Source organism: Ranitomeya imitator, chromosome 2 (assembly GCF_032444005.1).
Source record: "Ranitomeya imitator isolate aRanImi1 chromosome 2, aRanImi1.pri, whole genome shotgun sequence".
NCBI lineage: Eukaryota > Metazoa > Chordata > Amphibia > Anura > Dendrobatidae > Ranitomeya > Ranitomeya imitator.
In genome coordinates, this window is record NC_091283.1 from 799,806,035 (window position 1) to 799,828,826 (window position 22,792).

General features: G+C 42.8%; 1 protein-coding gene across 2 annotated transcripts in view; it reads right to left on the bottom strand.

Annotated features, from left to right (window-relative positions):
• Positions 1 to 22,792, bottom strand: part of FBXW4 (F-box and WD repeat domain containing 4) — a 215,005-nt gene that overhangs the window by 154,965 nt on the left and 37,248 nt on the right. Inside the window, exon 2 of one of the 2 annotated variants that reach the window (XM_069753756.1) lies at positions 1,525 to 1,620. The exons of the other annotated variant lie outside the window; for it this stretch is intronic. Coding sequence (XP_069609857.1) covers positions 1,525 to 1,620 — 96 coding nt within the window. The remainder of the gene's footprint in view (positions 1 to 1,524; positions 1,621 to 22,792) is intronic. 2 annotated transcript variants of the gene reach the window in all.

Genomic DNA, 22,792 nt, shown 5'->3' on the forward strand with positions numbered 1-22,792 from the left:
CACACTGACATCAATAAGAAGATGTGGCAAATGCCGACAGATGAGGCATGTTATGGAAATGTAACTAGAAGTGTAATCAGTGAGGTTTATTAAGGTATGTGGCCCCTCTGAAGCCCATTTTCATATACTTTAGGGCATATTGATGTAATAAATGGGGATCTCTTGTACTCAAGATCACCCGCACTGTGAGCCATAGTGGAAGTTGCTCTGTTAGGTCAGTACTACGTATGTATTACATAAGGACTGTTCACTGATGGTCACATGCAGTACTAAGTGTATCCTGTAGTGGCCACTGCAAGGAAACAGAGCAGCTGACAGTAACTTCTGCAGACGGTGGCATAGGTGACCCTAAAGGGTTCGTCTGGGATATTGACGGCCTATCCTTAGGATGGGTCATCAATGTCTGATCGGTGAGGGTGCGACACCCGGCACCCCATCAGATCAGCTGTTCCCGATGCAGGTGGTGGCCGAAGCTGCTCAGTAGCGGAGCGGCACAGCACTGTACAGTGCCCACGCTGAGCACTGTATATCTGCCCCCAATTGAATCAATAGAGGGCAGCCGCGCAGTAACCAGCCACTCCCAGTATCCTGAGCAGTTCCGGCCAACACCAGCAGATCAGATGACCTGACGGCGAGCCGGGTGTTGGACACCCACCGATCAGACAATGACGACCTATCCGACAATGACGACCTATCCGACAATGACGACCTATCCGACAATGACGACCTATCCGACAATGACGACCTATCCGACAATGACGACCTATCCGACAATGACGACCTATCCGACAATGACGACCTATCTGACAATGACGACCTATCCGACAATGACGACCTATCCGACAATGACGACCTATCCGACAATGACGACCTATCCTAGCCCATCAATGTAAAAGTCCAGGACAACCTCTTTAGGGTATGATCATACATAGTGCTTTCGTCTTCAAGAAAAAAAAACAGGCTATGGGCTAGAAATCAACAACAGAAATTACACATTTTAGTGCATGGTTATCTCAATGGGGAAAAAATTGCAGTAAAAACACTTAGGCCGCGCTCAAACTATGATTTTTTTTTTGCCACGGTTTTCAGAAATCAGTTTTTAATTAGTTTTTGGAGAATCACAGAAAAAAAAAAAAAAAAGCGCGTTGTGTGAACAAGCCCAGAAAGAAATTATATGTGGCTTTTTTAAAAAAAAAAAGTGCACTGCAGTTATTTAAAAAAAAAAAAAAAGGGGGGGGGGGGTGAATGTGATTTTAAAAAATCTCACTCGCTTTGCGGTTACTGTAAAATTATATATTTTTCCTAGTGTAAAAAAGAAAAGCATAAAAAACACTACATGTGAACTAGCCCCAAAAGACGGACATAAAGCGGACACCACATGCCATACAGCTGTGTGGTTTTGCGTTAGTAATAACGGAGATAAAATATAATAACTTGGCTCAGACTTAAAAGAACAATAAGACGAACACGTAAGCTAAACATTTTAGAGAACTCAGACTATAAGAAGACAGAAGTGTCACTTGCTTGCATTTCCACTTGAGTAGGACATCCCGCCGACAGCGTCCATTTTTCCAGTTTTGAGAAACCCGTACTCTTTCCTTCACGGGAATTCCAGGAGCCCTGTAGACAAAGACCGGTGTTATTCCGCAAATCCTCGTCTGAAAAGCGGTTTGGTTGACATAAGGAATTATACCATTCTGCCTGTCCAACTTCAAGGAAAAGTAAAGCTATGGTACATTTTCCTATAGTGAGACAGTTCAAGTTGTTAAAAAATGCAAAAAAGGAACAGTATAAAATAAGAAAAAAGATGATCTATATATATAGAAATATAACATACATATAATATATATATATATATATATATATATATATATATACACAATAATATTTATTAATGTAATATACATATGATCTATACAATTACCTAAACCTCATCCAGCCCCCTGGAAAACACATATAAAAGACATACAGAGGAGAAAATACGGCAAGTATTTGATGCACTGCCCATTTTGCAAGTTTTCCCACCTACAAAGAATCGAGAGGTCTGTGATTTTTATCGTAGGTACACTTCAACTGTACGACAGAATCTAAAAATGAAAACCAGAAAATCATATTGTATGATTTTTAAATAATTAAATTGCATGACATAAGTATTTGGTCACCTACCAACCAGAAAGAATTCTGGCTCTCACAGACCTGTTAGGTTTTTTTTCGGAAGCACTCCTACGCTGCACTCGTTACCTGTATAAAAGACACGTGTCCACACATTCAAACAGGTACAATTAATGCAGGTAATAAGTTCAATCACACTCCAACCTTTCCAGCATGGTCAAGACCAAAGAGTGGTCTAAGACACGAGGGACAAAATGTTACCCTGCAGAAGGCTGGGATTGGCTGCAGGACAACAGGCAAGTATCTTGGTAAGAAGGCAACAACTGTTGGCACAATTATTAGAAAATGGAAGAAACACAGGATGACTGTCAATCTTCCTTGGTCTGGGTATTCATGTACGATCTCGCCTCCTGGGGCAAGGATGGTTCTGAGAAAGATCAGGAACCACAGCCCAGAACTACACAGGAGGACTTGGTCAATGATCTGAAGAGAGCTGGGACAACAGTTTCAAACATTACAGTTTGTAACACACTACGCTGCTATGGATTAAAATCATGCAAGGCATGCAAGGTTCCCCTGCTCATGCCAGCACATGTCCAGGCCCATTTGAAGTTAGTCAGTGACCATTTGGATGATATCAACTCCACGTTCCGTGTTTGGAGGAAGAAGAAGAATGAGTACAATCCCAAGAACACCATCCCAACAGTGAAGCATGGTGGGGGAAACATCACTTTGGGGGTACTTTTTCTGCAAAGGAGACAGGATGACTGCACTGTATTGAAGGGAGGTTGGATGGAGTCATGTATTGCAAGATTTTGGTCAAGAACCTCTTTCTCTCGGTAACAGCATTGAAGATGGATCGTGACTGGGTCTTCCAGCATGACAATGACCCAAAACACACATCCAGGGCAACTAAATTCAGGTCTGGAGTGGCCTAGCCAGTCTCCAGACCTGAACAAAATAGAAAATCTTTGAAGGGACCTTAAACTCAATGCTGCCCAGCGACAGCCCTGAAATCTGAAAGATCTGGAGAAGATCTGTATGGAGGAGTGGGCCAAAATCACTGCTGCTGTGCTGTGTGTGCAAACTTGGTCAAGAACAGGAAACAATTGACATCTGTAATTGCAAACAAAGGTTTATGTACCAAATATTAAGTTTTGTTTTTCTATTGTATCAAATACTTATTTCGTGCAATAAAATGCAAATTAATTATGAAAAAAAACATACAATGTGAACTTATGGATTTTTTTTTGTTAAGATTCTGAAGTGTACTAGGATAAAAATTACAGATCTCGCCATTCTTTGTAGCTGGGAAAACTTTCAAAATCGGCAGTGTATCAAATACTTATTTTTCCCAATATATTCACCATGCATCCTAGATACTCACATTTCTTAGCAGTTGTGGGGTATATGTAGCCATCCTTAGATTTAGACCTTATAACTACTTATATCAAGCTTACATGGATTTTAGTAGCGCCTTCTGAGATTCACAGTGGAAACTCGCAAATTGCTTTCCATGGATTTCAATGGGAAACCTGCAGTCATGTTCACACGGCCGCAAATTTTTCAGACACGGATCTGAAATCTGATTCAGTGACGTCACCTACTGAAGTCGCTTTCAAGGTGTCCATGCTGACCATATTTAACAAATTATAGGAGAAGCTGTAATTTATCCATCTGTGAAAAACACTGACGACACAGATGGTAAAACGGACATACGGACCAAACGCAGATAATACACAGATAGTAAAACGGACACACGGACCAAACACTGATGACACACAGATGGTAAAACGGACACACAGACCAAACGCTGATGATAAAACAGATACATGGACCAAACGCTGATGATAAAACAGACACACGGACCAAACGCTGATGATAAAACAGATACATGGACCAAACGCTGATGATAAAACAGATACATGGACCAAACGCTGATGATAAAACAGATACATGGACCAAACGCTGATGATAAAATAGATACATGGACCAAATGCTGATGATAAAACAGATACATGGACCAAATGCTGATGATAAAACAGATACATGGACCAAACGCTGATGATAAAACAGACACACGGACCAAACGCTGATGATAAAATAGATACATGGACCAAACGCTGATGATAAAACAGACACACGGACCAAACGCTGATGATAAAACCTGTCTATATTCAGGGACGCCACCGGCCGGGGCGTTCCCGGACTCCACGCCGACTCACCGCTACCCCGCTTGTCTGCGGCTGCTGCCTGCCCACTTCTTTGCCCAGTACCTGCTCATCGGGATGGCCCCGATCCACGCATCTGACAGCTCTTTGCACCCACTACTCTACGGAAACCTGGTGAGTCAGACCAGAGCTAGTAGCAATCCGTGCTAGATATTGTGTTTGTACATATGGTATATCTACTCTCCACACTGCACAGTAGTTACAGGGCATATTTATTCTGGGCGCACAACAGGAGCACCGGTGGGGGATTTTATCTTGTGTTTTATTTTGCATATACGCCCTTCCAGTAGTGATATATCCTTAAGCGCGCCATCAGTTCTTTTATAGAAATAAAAACACTTGAAATAGATCACTCTATTTGTAATGAGTCTATATGAATTTCACTTTTTGTATTGAAAAACTGAAATAACTTTTTGATGATATTCTAATTTAGTGAGAAGCACTGTTATATGGACATGCAGGTCATAGGAAGTTCGATACCTTAATATCGGCGATCAAATGTCTTATTTCAGATAAATTCCCCTTCTTTTTTAATATGTAAACGAGCTGTTAAGATCTATGGGCCGGACATAGATCTCATAGATTTCCCTGAGAATCTGCCTCCAGAGGTTATTGTAAGTTACGTGTTACCAGTGTGAGACATGTAATGACTGACAATCTGCTTCTCCTGATCTACACGTCTCATACTGGTAACGTCCCCTTTAAAATAAGCTCTGGAGGCAGATTCTCAAGAAGATCTATGTCCGAACCATAAATTTTAACAGCTCATTTACATATTAGGAAAAACGTGGATTTCTCTGGAATAAGACATTGGATCAGAGATTAAGGTGTCATTTTGTTCAGCTTTTATATGACCTACATGCCCATATAGACGGCGGCTTAGGAGGATTTACCCTACTGACAGATTGCCTTTAAAGGGACGTGCAATAAACACATTTGTCTCCCACCCATTAAGGTCTCATTTATATAACATGCCACTATTTGATTTCCACAGAAAATCTCTTTGCACAAGAATAGAGGAATGTTGAGCTATAGCAGATCCCGTACACCTATGTAAATGAACCCTTAGACGATTATTTTCCTAGGACAGTCGCTAACAAGCATTTGGAGATATAAAGGCTACATAAGTAGTAATAATTGATTAATGACTAATTGGTATGATTTCATTTTCTAGGCATGTTGCTATGTTTTTAAGTGGTCTAAACAGTATTGAATAAAAGTTACCGTCTGGAGCTTTTCTGTGGATCCCGTCTGTGTGACATTGTGTTTATCGTTATCCTTAGCCCAAACATGGAGCGAGATATTTCCACAACAGAGATTGGCGTAAATCTTATCAATTCCACAATGAAGCCGGAATGGTTGAAATCCGGAAAACCTGGCGCATTTTATACAGCAGAATAACCATTTTGTGGATTTAAAAATCTGTCCCGTGAGAGTTTTCCTGTACAGAAAATGTCTACTACACGTGAATGGAGTTTTTAAAATCTAATGAACATGTATAGTACTAGTACTTCAATTTGCAAAAAAAAATAAATAAAATCTGGCTCATCTAGACGTTACAATACGAACCCGCCGTAAATATATTACAGTATATGAGAATGAGGCGTTCAAAGAGTCACCCATGTGTTGTACGAATTTTCTTCACAGAAAAGGAAGCATGTTGCGGATTTCCAGATCGAAGGCGTTAAAGCCATAGTCAAAAAGCAGCACAATGAGAATATGAGCATTTTTCAGCAGAATCGCCACAGATTTTAACTAGAATATGTCTGGATTTATCCTCGTTTCTAGGCTGATCAAAACTGGATCTTTCACCAGATTTAGCCGTCATTCACACATCCATTTATTTCATGCACATTTTCTATTCATGTTTGTCATAGTCTGTGGGCATGTTCACATGTGAGTTATTGTTTGTTTTTTTGTTTTGTTTTTTAAGATAAAAACAAAGTGAGCAAATACTCTGCAATAAGCAAATAAATACTAATAGTACATGGATATAACATAGGAACAGTGTTTTTATCAAAAAAACATAAAAAGCTATCCCCCACAACAAGGTGCACCCAATCGGGATGGTCTTATCTCTAGTATTAAACCTCAGCATGTCAGCGGACCTTAACGTAGATGGGAGCAGGGTAGGACCCAGACCGACTGATCAGACGCCTGCCCGAGGAAAGCTATACATAAGACAAAATGCTCAGAGACAGGACCAACCCAATTGGGGTACACCTTATCGCGGTGGGACGGCTTTTACACTTTTTTGATCAAAACAATATCAACTAAGTAACTTAGTTATTTACATGTACTATTACTATTTATTTACTTACTGCAGGGTATTTGCTTGTTTTGTTCACCTTAGGTTTTGCTTGTTAGGTGGCCATGTACCTACACGTTGCACTTATTCTCTTACACAAACATATGCTCTGGCTCATTTCTGTGGTTAAAAGCCACGTGTCAAATTTTGATGGGCCGTGCAGTTCAAATGGTGTTAAATAAACCGATAGCGCTTGGATGCCGTCCATTCACGTGTCATCCGAGGGCTGTCTGTCCTTTATCATTTTTCAGCTGATTCGTGCTGCCCGAACCACGGGTCGCATGAATTAAATACTCCCTGCACGAATGGAGCCATGGGTGTTTTATTCCGAAATACTGAGGAGTTATAAAGAAAATAAAAATTGGTGTGTACTATATTTTCACTTTCCTCTACTACCTGAAAAAGAATCGGGAAGGGTCGAAATGTCCTACTTTGTCACCCATGTCTCCAAAGCTCACATCATGTGTTTTATGCTTTCTGCACAAATAAATATTCTTTGATTTAACGCCTTTAAGACTTTGAGAGAGTGCAGTTGCTTAACTCTTCTAATACTTTTAGAAGTGGTCAGTGACTATGCGCCCCCATCCGGAGCAGGACAGGCCTTTCCCTATACATACACATTGGGAGAGATCTATATCTACATATAGAGAGAGATCTATATCTATATATAGAGAGAGATCTATATCTATCTATCTATCTCATATATATATATATATATATATATATATATATATATATACATACAGAGAGAGAGAGAGAGAAAGAGAGAGATCTATATCTATATATATCTATATATCTATCTATCTATATCTATTTCTATATCTATATATATGAGACGCCGCCAGGGTCCTGCTTCAGACTGCTCATCTGAGACACATGGTCCTAGCCGACTACTAAAAGTATGTTTATATCAAACATCTATGGGTACAATAAAATGGACAGATCCCATGGTTTCAGTACCTTTGTTTGGCATAAGAAAACAAAATGCCAAGTTGAAAAATGGACACAAGGGAAAAATAATAAAAGGATAAAAAAAAGAAATCAGACAAAATTGATCCGTTTGAATTAGACTATGTATACTGTTTATGGAGAGAGAAAAAAAAAACACAAGCAAAACCAATAACTGGTAAAATATTAAAATATAGACTAAAGTAAATTATTCTATTAAAAAATCCCTTTGGACCACGAGATGGAAAAAAAAAAAAAGAAGAAAACAGACACAAAAAGAATAGGAACAACGATGGGTAAAACTTGCAGCCCATTAGCGGAGGCTTTGAGAGGAGAGGCCACATAAAAAACGATTAGTCCCGTGTATATAAACATCACACCTTGCTGTTAATACATGTAGGAATCTCTAACCTGGCCTCGGGGCCTGCCTAAATCTCCATTTTCCCAGCCCTTTCTTAAAGCCCAGGGCTCATTTTTCTCTCGTCTCCCTCTTCTCCATCTTCCGGCACTTAGAGACCATTATAATTTGACTGCATTCCTGGGCATCTGACCTGTTTTAAACAAAACAAAAAGCAAAAGCTTTTCGATCATTTAAATCTTCGCCGGCACCTGGCCTATGATCAGCAAAGCTAGACCAGAGAATAATTTAGAGGTCTTACAACTGCTCTACTGAGGAAGGATTCCAGAAATTAAAAAGAAAAAAAAAAAAGCAATAATTGTGTTGGTTCCCAGCAGCAGAAGAAAAAAAAAAAAAAAAAAACTGCAGCCGTATCCCGAAGAATAGTTCAGTCCCCGTGTGACATTAAATTCAATGTACACACAATACGATCCCCCACCTATATATCAATAACTGCACTTGTGCTGAACTTTATGGCTAGTGCTTGGAAAACTCAGCGCAAAAACAAAGTCAATGGAGCGGAACGTCCCCAATGGAATATAGATGCCAAAATGTATCAGAAAGTAACAATCGCAGGCTGAAGAAGTAATTGGGAGAGAGAAAGGAAGAAAAAACTGTTTTCAGCATTCAAGTAAATTGGTTACCCAAACAGAGCATGCCATAGCCCAGAAACAGACCACACATCGTGCTAATCTCTCCCCTCCGAGCTGAACGCAGGGGGACCTGGAACGTTCATGCTTATTTTAACTTTATGGAAGGATATCCGAATGAGGCGGAGGCAGGGTGAATGGAGATATAGCATTGTGCAAATAAGTCAGAAAAATAGAAATACTTAGAAAAAAATGTATTATTTAGAGTCAAAGAATTATAGGAACTGCTGTAAAGTTGAAAAATGCAGTAATAACCCATCCAGCTCTTTAAATACCAGAGACTCGTTCACATCCACATGCCAATACGGCCATCTATCTTGAAGTAAGTCACCCGGACTAGTCAGCGTCCATAAATCGTTTTCAGTAGGACTAGGTGATCATATAATGTGCATGTGGACATCCAGACTCTCAGCCATCCGGGAACAAAAGGGTGAGGTTAACATTCATACACATGATCCTTTTGCTTATCTGCGCTCTATCCTCTCCCCATTGAAAACACATGAACGCTCCACTGAGCTGAGCGTTCCTTGCATGTCAGCTTAAGGGTATGTTTCCACGTTCAGGAAACGCTGCGTCCAGATGTTACAGCATAGTGGAGGGGATTTCATGAAATCCTGTCTCCACTATGCGGTAAAACACGCAGGCGGCAGACCCGCGTAAACGGACATGCGGCGCGTCTTTTCAGAACGCAGCATGTCTGTTTACAAATCGGCGACGCTCCATCACCGCCCCGTAAATTTACCATAGACTATCATTAGATGCGATAAAAATCGATAAAATTGTCACATGCGTAGAAACTGCGTACACGCAGCTTACTACGCATGTCTGCCGGCTCAGCTGTCCCGCCGCCGGAAGTCCCTCATCCACTGCAGTTCTCGCGATAACTTATGTTATCACGAGAACTGCCGTGCACGTGACCGGGACTTATCTCCGGTCACTAGTCTGGTTCTCGCAAACAGCTGATAAGCTGATTGTGAGAACGCTGTAGTGTAGGTGATCGCTGGAGAGTTTTCTCCGGCAATCATCTACAGGCTCTGCTACATCTAGATATCAGGCATCCAGATGTAGCAGAGCTGGACTCGTCTAGACCATGTGCACATACAACACACAACAAACAACACACAACATACACAATGCAACATACAACATGCGATAACATGCAACAACATGCTACAACATGCAACATACTGTACATACATACAGAACATGCAACATTCATAACATACACACAATACAACAATACATATAGACATACAGTACATGTAAAAGAGTACATACTCACCATCACTTGTCACCTTGATCCCCAAATCCATTGTCACCTGTAACAAATTATAAAATAATAAACAAACACTATACTCCCTGATCCGTAGATATCCAATTAAAATGAGTGTCCCACGACGATCTCCCGTGGAGAGCAGCAGCATCAGCTGATGCGACCGCTCTCCTGGGGCTCCAGGAATACAATGATGTAAGGTATTCTTCCGCACTATATTCCTCCGCCACTGTAAAAAATAGTCCATAGTCTCACTTGTGGCTCTGCTGTGTGAGAAAGTTCCCATGCAGCAATGCCATAAAGTGAGACTCTGAACTAAGGAAACCTCAGCGATGCACTGCAGGAGCCATTGTCTCCTGTCAGTGTGTCACTGAAGGTCCTATAGCAGTGACATCACCCGATGTCACTGCTCTATAGGGGAGATCGTCGTGGGACACTCGTTATTAATTAGTCTACGGCGGAAAGTGTACGGTTGGTTAATTATTTCAATTTTTTATGCAGGCGATCGAGTATGGTAAGTATGGTAAAATTAAGAATATTAAAATACTTTTTTCTGGCTGTGTCTTTATTTTTTTAACCCTTTCACTACTCTAGGATTAATAATGGATAGGCGTCTTATTGACCAGGCTTAATGTCACCTCACAATAGCAAGGTGACATTAACCCCTTATTACCCCATATCCCACCGCTACAGGGGAGTGGGAAGAGAGGGGCTAAGTGCTGGAATTGGCGCATCTTAAGCTACTTTCACACTTGTTTCTATATCACTTGCGTCGGTACGGGTCCGTCACTATGCGTCAAGCCGACGTACATTGTGAAATTTGTGTACGACGTGGGCAGCAGATGCAGTTTTTCAATGCATCCGCTGCCCATTCTGAAGTTCGGGGAGGAGGGGGCGGAGTTTCAGCTGTGCATACGCGGTAGAAAATGGCGGACGCGACAGACAAAAAAAAAAAGTTCACTTGAACGTTTTTTCGTGCCGACGGTCCGCCAAAATACAACGGATCCGTTGCACGACAGACGCGATGTGTGGCCATCCGTCGCTAATACAAATCTATGGGCAAAAAACGCACATTTGCAGGATCCGTTTTTTGCCCAAAACGACTGATTGCGACGGATTAAAAAAAAAAACCGGTAGTGTGAAAGTAGCCTTACAGATGCGACATTTCTGGGGCGGCTGGGGGCTGGTATTTGTAGCCGGGGGGGGGGGGGGGAGGGGCAATATCCATAGGCTATGAATATGAGCCCGCCATGGGTATTACCCCCTTCCTAGGCTACAAGATTGGCCTCCAGCCGTCAGCTTTCCCCCTCTAGCGCGGAAAATTGCACAGGAGCCCACACCATTTTTTTTTCCAATTTTTTTTTAAATTAAATTACCGTATATACTCGAGTATAAGCCGAGATTTTCAGCCCATTTTTTGGGGCTGAAAGTCCCCCTCTCGGCTTATACTCGAGTCATATACCCGGGTGTCAGCAGGGGAGGGGGAGCGGGGGCTGTGTAATCATACTTACCTGCTCCCAGCGCGGTCCCTGCAGTCCCTGGCTTCTCCGGCGCTGCAGATTCTTCCTGCACTGAGCGGTCACATGGCACCGCTCATTACAGAAATGAATAGGCAGCTCCACCCCCATAGGGGAGGAGCCACATATTCATTGCTGTAAATGATCGGTGCCATGTGACCGCTCAATTACAGGAAGAAGCTGCAGCGCCGGAGAAGCCAGGGACTGCAGGGACCGCAGCGCTATAATTACCTGCTCCTCGCTCCGGCTCCGTCTCCAGCGTCCTCTAGCAATGACGCTCAGGTTAGAGGGCGCTGTGACGTAGTCAGTGCGCGCCCTCTGCTGAGCGTCAGTGCTGGAGACGGAGCCGCAGAGGAGCAGGTAATTATTGAAAGCGCCGGCGTCCTGAGAAGAGAGGTGAGTATGTGATTTATTTTTTTTTTTTATGGCAGCACCAGCAGCATTCTAAGGAGCACCTATGGGGCCATAAAGGTGCAGAGCATATAAGGGGCACAGCATTATAAGGAGCATCTATGGGGCCATAAAGGTTCAGAGCATATAAGGGGCACAGCATTATAAGGAGCATCTATGGGGCCATAAAGGTGCAGAGCATATATGGGGCACAGCATTATAAGGAGCACCTATGGGGCCATAAAGGTGCAGAGCATATAAGGGGCACAGCATTATAAGGAGCATCTATGGGGCCATAAAGGTTCAGAGCATATAAGGGGCACAGCATTATAAGGAGCACCTATGGGGCCATAAAGGTGCAGAGCATATAAGGGGCACAGCATTATAAGGAGCACCTATGGGGCCATAAAGGTGCAGAGCATAAATGGGGCACAGCATTATAAGGAGCACCTATGGGGCCATAAAGGTGCAGAGCATATAAGGGGCACAGCATTATAAGGAGCACCTATGGGGCCACAAAGGTGCAGAGCATATAAGGGGCACAGCATTATAAGGAGCATCTATGGGGCCATAAAGGTGCAGAGCATATATGGGGCACAGCATTATAAGGAGCACCTATGGGGTCATAAAGGTGCAGAGCATATATGGGGCACAGCATTATAAGGAGCACCTATGGGGCCATAAAGGTGCAGAGCATATATGGGGCACAGCATTATAAGGAGCACCTATGGGGCCATAAAGGTGCAGAGCATATATGGGGCACAGCATTATAAGGAGCACCTATGGGGCCATAAAGGTGCAGAGCATATATGGGGCACAGCATTATAAGGAGCATTTATGGGGCCATAATCAAAGGTGCAGAGCATATATGGCACAGCATTATAAGGAGCATCTATGGGGCCATAATCAACGGTGCAGAGCATTCTATATAGCACAGTTGTATATGGAGCATCTATGGGGCAATAATGAACGGTATGGAGCATCTATTTTTATTTTTGAAATTCACCGGTAAATGCTGCATTTTCTACCCTAGGCTTATACTCAAGTCAATAAGTTTTCCCAGTTTTTTGTGGCAAAATTAGGGGGGTCGGCTTATACTCGGGTCGACTTATACTCGAGTATATACGGTAAACATATTGCGTTTAAGGCCGGCGTCAATACCCGGCACTGCCGCTGGCACTCAGGACCGGAGAGTTCAGCTGCATAGAAATACATGCAGCCGCACGCTCCGCTTCTGAGTTCCGGTGGCAGTGCCGGGTATTGAAGCGAGAGACTTGTGTGAGTTTCTCGCGAGTGTGACAACGGCCTAACGCAGATTTCATGTGTGTGTGTCTTTATTTAAGGCTGGGATCACACATGCGAGAAACTTGGACAAGAGTCGCATCTTAATACAGGACACTGGCGCCGGCACTCGGGAGTGGAGCGTGCAGCTGCATAGAAATACATGCAACAGCACGCTCCGCTCCCGAGTGCCGGCGGCAGTGCCGGGTATTAAGATGCGAGACTCGTCCAAGTTTCTCACTTGTGTGATCCATCTATCGTATCTATCAATCATCAGTTTATCTATCGATCATCTATCTATCTATCGTATCTATCTATTATCTCTGTATCTATTATCTATCTATTATCTATCAATATATCTATCGATATATCTATATAGAGATATATTTATAGATATATCGTTAGATAATAGATAGATATATCAATAGATACCATAGATACCGTAAATACGATAGATAGATCCATAGATAGATGTGATCGATAGATACGATAGACAGATACGATAGATATTTATCGTATCTATCTATTGTGTCCATCTAACGTATCTATCTATCTGTCTATCTAGCTGTGTGTGTATATTCTTCAATGGAGTATGTAAATGAAGAGGTTTGACAAGAAATTACATCACAATTCTTTTTTTGTATATCTTTATTGATCTTACAAAAACACAAAAATCCGCATGAAAAAAAACGCATTAAAAAAACGCATGAAAAATGCGTCAAAAAACGCATGAAAAACGCAGGTGACCTGCCAGTAACCTCAGGTGCAGATTTGGTGCAGATTTTAGCTGCATCAAATCCTGATGCAATCCTGGAATCCTGACACATACCCTAACAAGTCCTCTCCCCAATAAGTTTATGCATTTTCCTGGGTAATATCAGAATCCCTGAAAAACAGGATTATGACAGTACCCCCAACTGAGCCATAGACTGTAATGATACAAACAGGGACAGGATGGATGCCCCTTATGTATTTTTTCAGGCACTGTCCTTTTCAGATGGGCACAAAAACATTGACTGCATTCTAGTGCCCAACTGAAAATACAGATGCTGTTCTTGGCAACTCCCCAACACACAAACGGAGCCCATATGAGCTCTGTTTGATCCTTGCAGTCCATGGCTTGGGTGGGGTACTGTCTGAACCCATTTTTTCGGGGCTTGAAGAGAAACTCATAGATGCGTCTGCATAAATGCACTGTGAACAAAGCCTAAGGATACTTTCACACTAGCGTCGGCACGTCGCAGTGCGTCGGGCCGACGCATCCTGTCTCAACGCTGCACAACGGTGGCAGCGGATGCATTATTACAACGCATCCGCTGCCCCATTGTGAGATGCGGGGAGGAGGGGGCGGAAATGGCGGACACGACGCACCAAAAAACTTTACAAGCAACGTTTTTTGGTGCAGACGGTCCGACGCAACACGACGCAACCATCGCACGACGGTTGTGACGTGTGGCAATGTGTCGCAATGCGTCGCTAATACAAGCCTATGAAGAAAAAACGCATCCTGCAGACAACTTTGCAGGATGCGTTTTTTCTGCAAAACGACGCATTGCGACGGAGGCCAAACGACGCTAGTGTGAAAGTAGCCTAAGATGTGTGCACACCTTAAGAAGGATTTATCTGTTGGAACTTGTGTCATTCGGTTCACAGGAATATAGACAAAAATGTTATGAGCTGTATGCTAAATTCATCCCCTACATGTACATTTTGGGGGCTGTCCAGTGAGTAGTTTCTCTTAAAATTATTGGGCACTATTTTATTTAGGATGTGTTGCCAAATAGCATATCTGCAGATCCGGGTGTAAAATCCGCTGTGTATTACAGTCATTGCCTTGTGAATCTCACGGAGAGAAAGCTAGAGGAACAGAAAAGAGCCGCTATCCAGACAACAGCGTTATAGGGTGATATGGTATTGTGAGAAAGCACAAACACTTTATAGGTACAACATAGAAATCCAGGTGCTGCTCTGCAGGTTGGGGGTCCAGCATCAGAAGCAGGAGATGGAATAAGGCTGGTTTCACATTTGCGTTTTTTTGGGTGCGTTTTTGCGGTAAAAAACGCAAAAAAACGCATGGTGAAAAAACGCATGTAAACGCATGCAAACGCTGCGTTTTTTTGACGCATGCGTTTTTGCATGTGGTGTAAAAAACGCGGCGTTTTACCGCGTTTACATGCGTTTTTTCATGCGTTTGCGTTTTTTAAACGCATGCTGAGAAATGTGTGACAGCTGCCAATCATTAAAAAAAAGTAAAAAACCCACTATAAACAGAAATAGTTAGGGTTAGGGGTAGGGGTAGGGTTAGGGGTAGGGATCATAACCCTAACCCTAAAGAGATCCTAACCCTAACCCTACCCCTAACCCTAACCCTACCCCTAACCCTAACCCTAAGGGATCCTAACCCTACCCCTAACCCTAACCCTAACCCTACCCCTAACCCTAAGGGATCCTAACCCTACCCCTAACCCTACCCCTAACCCTAAGGGATCCTAACCCTACCCCTAACCCTAACCCTACCCCTAACGATAAAGGGGTTAGGGTTAGGGGTAGGGTTAGGGGTAGGGTTAGGATCCCTTAGGGTTAGGGTTAGGGGTAGGGTTAGGGTTAGGGGTAGGGTTAGGATCCCTTAGGGTTAGGGGTAGGGGTAGGGTTAGGGTTAGGGTTAGGGGTAGGGTTAGGATCCCCTAGGGTTAGGGTTAGGGGTAGGGTTAGGGTTAGGGGTAGGGTTAGGATCCCTTTATCACCTTTACGTTGGGTGGTGGCATATTAGTGTGTTTTCAGTGTTTTTAATAAAAAAACGCATGCGTTTTTTAACGCAAAAAACGCATGCAACAAAAAACGCATGCGTCCCCATTGACTCCAATGCATTTTTTGACACAAAAAAAACGCATGAAAACGCATGCGTTTTTTTTGGTCCCAAAAAACGCTTCTAAAAATACTACAAGTAGCATTTTAGAAAAAAAACGCATGCAGTAAAAAAAACGCATGCGTTGCAAAACGCGACCAAACGCATACACAAAAAAACGCATGCGTTTTCAATGTTAAATATAGGAAAAAAAAACGCATGCGTTTTTTTGAAAAAAAACGCAGCAGACAAAAACGCAAGTGTGAAACCAGCCTCAGAGATATCCAGTGAATCCAGGGTATGATGAAATGATGGTGGTCTTATTCTCGACAATTCAAAGTGTCTATAACTTCTTTATAAGGAGTAACCATAGTTTTCTGTGGATTCTACTGATGAAGTAATAGAAATTTTGAAACGCATGGACAATAAGACCACTATCATTTCACTATACCCTGGATTCTCTTGGTATCTCTTATTCCTTATTGACCAGCAGCACAGCACACCCGCATCTCCTGCTACTGATCGCCATTGTCAATCTCATTAACACACTAAGGCCGGGGTCTGCGGTCACACTTGCAACTGCAATGCAAGAAACTCACGTGAGTCGCTCGCCTCAATACCTGGCACTCCGGCCCCGAGTACCGGCGGCAGTGTGTGGCTGCATGTATTTCTATAGTAAATATAAAAAAAAAAATGACTGAACAGCAATCTAGTCTGAACTGGTGCATAACCAAAAAAGACTTACGGTACATAGCAAATAGATCAATGGCTGCACTCAACTGTACTAAAGCAAGGAAATGTGCGATACATGAAATGTGAATAGCATAATGGCTTGTGAAATCTATGAAAAAACACATGAGACGCTTAGCACAAGATCTGGCCAAAAATTATGAGCCCATCCACCAAACGTCAAGGTAATCTCAGATCGGATGGGTCCCTGACCTGACTGCCTAGTGTGAACACTTATCTCTGGCTAATAACATGGTACAGCCTGCATTTATAGGAAGGTCGGAACCAACTGTGTTTGGATGTAATTAAAATCACAGCATGGTGAAGGGCGGGGCGTTCAAGTCAGAAAAAATAGTACATAGTAAATATAGGAAAACTGACTGAACAGCAATCTAGTCTAGTGCTAAGCATCTCATGTGTTTTTTCATAGATTTCACAAGCCATTATGCTATTCACATTTCATGTATCGCACATTTCCTTGCTTTAGTACAGTAAAATTGAGTGCAGCCATTGATCTATTTGCATGTATTTCTATGCAGCTGAACGCTCCGTTCCGAACCGACGGCGGCAGTGCCGGGTATTGAGGCACGAGTTTGACCCCGGCCTAAGAAGAAAATACACAGCAAATAAAAAATAAAAAATAAAATGGAACAACATTGCAGATTTGAAATCCACAGCATGTTAAGTAGAACAGATGCTGAAAGCGCAGAGGAGTTTGCCGTTCCGATGACAAAAGTGAGATGTACGGAAAATAAGTTTTTTGGCCTCTGTGGATACGGCATGTGGAATTATACCAATTAAATTACTATAAAAAAGTGACACAAAAGAGGGTATTATTCTGTATACCAAGGACAATGCCAGAACGTTTTTACCTGTACTTGTAGTTAATATTCCTAATCACAAGTATTGTATATTTTATTAATCAATTCTTCATACAAACTCTGCTTGTGGTCACCTGGTCCTTCCCCACCTTCCGGTCCTCTCCCCGTCTATTTTATACCATCTCTTCCCATTTATGAATGAACTAGATGGTGGCCCGATTCTAACGCATCGGGTATTCTAGAATATGCATGTCCACGTAGTATATTGCACAGCGCACGTAGTATATTGCCCAGCCACGGAGTATATTGCCCAGCTACGGAGTATATTGCCCAGCCACGGAGTATATTGCCCACCTACGTAATATATTGCCCAGCTAGGTATATAACAGGTTAAAAAATAAAGAAACATATACTCACCTTCCGAGTGCCCCTTGTAGTTCTGTCGCCTGTGTGCGGTGCACGCGGCAGCTTCCGGTCCCAGGGTTGGTATGAGCGCAGGACCTGTGATGACGTCATGGAAGGTCCTTCTCGCATAGCATCCTTAGCACCGGAACCTGCTGCTTGCACTGCCGAGGACAGGGCGACACGTCGGAGGGTGAGAATAATGTTTTTTTTTTATTATTATTATTTGTAACATTAGATCTTTTTACTATTGATGCAGCATGAGCAGCATCAATAGTAAAAAGTTGGTCACACAGGGTTAATAGCTGCGTAACCGGAGTGCGTTACACCGCGCTCCGGTAACGCTGGCATTAACCCTGTGTGAGGGCTGACTGGAGGGGAGTATGGAGCGGGCACTGACTGCGGGGAGGAAAGAGCGGCCATATTGCTGCCGGACTGTGGCCGTCGCTGATTGGTCGTTGCAATGGTCGTGGGTGTTTTGCGAGCACGGACCTTGTACATGGTTAAGGACTTGAGGGCAGTTCTCGCGATGCGTTCTGGCGCCTCCCAGAAAAAAAATTCCTGACAGTATCGAGAAAAAAAATGAAAGAATTGTGCTAAAATTTATTGAGCGATTTATGTCACTTTTACACCATAAAGAGTTGTAAATTTTGGCAGAAAAACATAGAAGTGTAACATTTTAAATTCCGTCAGCCAAAGATGCACTGAATATATTAGGCTGCGTACATTTCATGCATCTTGCATCACCACACTGGTTGGTGTCTGAGACTCCAGCCTAAAGCCAATCTAGGTAAGGTAAATCTTTGTCTCAGTGTGGAATTAGAGGCCCATGAAGGCACAGTGAGTTATATGGCATATAGCTTAGGGCTGCCTATGGGAGCTGTATTATAGATCCGGATAGCACAAACTCATAATACAGCGATGCTTAGGAGTCATCACTCTAAGCCTTGGCAATCCCTTTCTTAGGCCATCCACCACTCACCTCTTAGAACTGTGCCTAAAGCCCACCACACACCTTAGATGGCTGTTGGCTGACCGCTATCTCAGATGTCTCTCTTACACACACACACACCAAGTCACTGCCAACATCGGACATGAAAAATCCTTCTTTCCAGACAATCATCTGTCCGGTGTCTCCATACACTGTTGGCTGATCGAGCTGATATCGGTGGTTTTGGCTGTTAGTAAAATATGTATGGGGGGCTTAAGGGATCATTCTAAACAACTATTTCAATAGCTAAACCTATCCTTTTGTCTCTTTTGTAAGGGATCAGGTCACCTAACCTGCAGACATAGGGGTATTCTGCTAGTAAATAGCATTTAAGCTCTGTATAGTCTTGTATAGTCTGCTTACTGGAGCAGCGGCTACAGGTAGAAAATTAAGTAACATCCTCCCTGCAGCCCTTCGCCTCCAGTCATTAGGGTGGTGTAGACAGCAGTTGTAGTCACCAATAACTATACAAGTGCAGATGTACCGTAATCATGTAATTACTCTTGAATAATTTCACCGACATCCTGTTCTGCAATCCTGTTCTGCATACACTTGCTACACACACAGTCCACAGAGCAGGCTGTCAATCAAAGTGCTAGGGAGTGATAACAGTGTGCTCCCTGTGTAATGGTCGGGGACTGTATCTCCTCCTTGCACCACCTCAATGCCTGAAATCGAGCAGCTACAGGGAAGAGAAAACTTAATTTCCTCCCTATAGCCATCTACCTGCAGATTACCCCCAATATCTACAGGTAAATAAGATTTCTTGAAGGGACAAGTTCTCTTTAAATGTTATAAACTTTTATGGCCTTGTCCGAAAAGTTCTCGCCTACAGCGGGATTGCATTTCTTCTAGGTATGTTTGGCGCTGCAATCCAGGACTGCAGTAAGAAATATACATTTGGGGGCTTCACCATTAAGTTTCATAGATGAAACGTGGTATACAGCACATTTTCCCTAAGTAGGCAACTCCATTGTATGAAAAATATGTAACAAAACAATGAGGAGGTGAGGGGAGTCTTCAAATTAAGGATTTCCTCTCGAACTTGGCCAGTACAGCTGAAGAAATGCAATATCCCTTGCGAGCTCCAGGTTCCAGCTGCAGGAAGGAGCTGTAATGAAGGCTCGCAACTCCACAACCAGCAAGAAACGTAACTTTACAGTCACTTTATCTATCCCACGCAAAACTCCTGACTCTGAAAAAGAGAGGGCACGAGGGATTAGGACAGGCTCCTGCGCAGACCCTCCCAAAGCAAATGTGATGCTCAGACACTGATATGTCCAGGCTGGAGAAATAATGCCCGAAATGTGACTCACACGTTACATGTAGCTCAACATCCTCCGTTAGGAATACAAGCAAACAGTTTTTATTGTTTGACATGAACTGTAATAGCAACATATCAAGAGAACCATTAACACAAGATCTCTACATCCAATGTACAAAGTCCACCCCCTCATTAATTTACAGCATCATAAAGACACCCCGTGCATAACTTCAAATAGGGCATAATTATACAGCAGAATGGCACGAGCTCAGGCACACCAATACGGACTATGTTACATAATTTTCGTTGCAAAAGGGGTTGCCTGATGACTATCAGTTAAAGAGATACACAAGTAATTAGTTATCCCCTATCCACTGGAGTCCAACTGCTGACACCCCCATTAATCGTCAGAATAAGGGAGCAGAATTACAGAATTACCTTTCTATTAATTCCCACACTATTCAGTGTTCTCCTCCGGCTTTACTTACTTCTGACTGCTGCAGCCAATCACTGCCCAGTGTGCAGATGAAACATCAACCCCACGGCCATGTATACAAAGACCGTCAGGGTGCACCAGAGAGGCGTAGACAGAGCGTTGGGAGGATTTAACAGGTAAGCAATGCTTGGGTTTTATTTTTTGTCACCCAACCACAATAGTTGTTTTTCCTTGACTCCGACAAACCCTTTAAAAGAGTTGTAAAACGTGTATGTTGTTCTGTCTTAGGACAACATAAAGTAGTGACTGGCACCCAGATTTCAGTGGTGTATTACCAACATGGAAATCGGTCAATGTGGTATAGATTCCACAAAATCATAGTAACATAGTAACATAGTTAGTAAGGCCGAAAAGAGACATTTGTCCATCCAGTTCAGCCTATATTCCATCATAATAAATCCCCAGATCTACGTCCTTCTACAGAACCTAATAATTGTATGATACAATATTGTTCTGCTCCAGGAAGACATCCAGGCCTCTCTTGAACCCCTCGACTGAGTTCGCCATCACCACCTCCTCAGGCAAGCAATTCCAGATTCTCCCTGCCCTAACAGTAAAGAATCCTCTTCTATGTTGGTGGAAAAACCTTCTCTCCTCCAGACGCAAAGAATGCCCCCTTGTGCCCGTCACCTTCCTTGGTATAAACAGATCCTCAGCGAGATATTTGTATTGTCACAGGTATCGAGTGCAGCACGAGCTCAGGAGTCCTCGAGTTATTTACTCCACAAGGAAGACACATAATAAACAACTGGATGCAAACAATGTAATAGTGAAATAGCCATGTCCGGTGTCTTCAATATAAATTCCAAGCTAGACTATGCGCCAACTGGAGTCCATTCTGGATATGAGGGACAAGACGAAAAAGGGGATGGAGGAAAGACTAAAAGGGGTAAGGAGGATGGCGTGATTGGCACAGCACAATATGTGACATATGGGTGTAGAGAATATTAAGTAATAATAATAAGTGGGTGAAATAAGTATTGAATAGGTCACCACTTTTCTAAGTAAATATATTTCTAAAAGGAGTTATTAATATGAAATTCTCATGAGATGTCGGTAACAATTCATCCAATCCACACAGGCAAAGACAACAAACCATAGATGTCCATTGTGAGGCAGAGACAGGTGTTATATGCGAAGGTCACTATGTGTCCCCCAGGATGCGCATAGAAGCGTATTGAGGCAGCTGGAGTGCATTGCTGTGATTGAAGTACAAAATAAAAGTAAGCTTGGTCTTGGGCAAGCTATTTGCCCAAGGCAGATTTAAGAAAACCCGGCATGGGCTTTTATTTTTGGAGTGAACTACAGGATGGTAGTGGGGCAGTTCGCTCCCTCCAGGCCAGGTCTTACAAGTGGCCCATGGCCACAGATTTCATTTAAAAACCCTGCAGCAAAGGGTTGGGTGTGTTAGTGTTGGTTTGCAAAGATTTAGCCTGTGTGAAGTAACACGAAGCGAAGCCAAATGGCCATGGAACCGGTCTCGGATACAGACTGTCTTGACATCTCTGTGGGTTTTCCACTTGTGAGTTTCTTTGGACATTAAAAGACATTTGCTTCAAACTTTTATGTGGTCCCTGCCCATCTGTTACACTGCACCAACCCTGATGCACTACACCATACATTAAGTTCTGTGTAATAATAAGAAATGACACAGAGAAAAAGTATTGAACACACTTATTTAATGCTTCATACAAAAGCCTTTGTTGGTGATTTTGCCCCATTCTTCCACACACTCTTCACATCTTGAAGGTCCTGTGGGCTCCTTTTATGAACTCTGAGCTTTAGTTCCTTGAATAAATGTTATACTGCATTCAGGTCAGGTGATTAACTGGGCCATTGTAGAAGCTTTATTTTCCTTATCCAAAACCAGTTGAGACTTTCCTTGGCTGTGTGTTTGGGATCATTGTCTTGCGGAAACGTCTACCCTCGTTTCATCTTCATCATCCTGGTAGATGGCAGCAGATTTTTAATCGAGAATGTCTCGGCATATTTTTCCATTCATTCTTCCTTCAGTTACATGAAGTTTGCTAGTGTCGTATGCTAATAACAGCCCCACACCATGATGTTCACACCACCAAACTTCATTGTTGATATGGTGTTTTGGGGGTGATATACAGTGCCTTTTGGCCTCCAACCA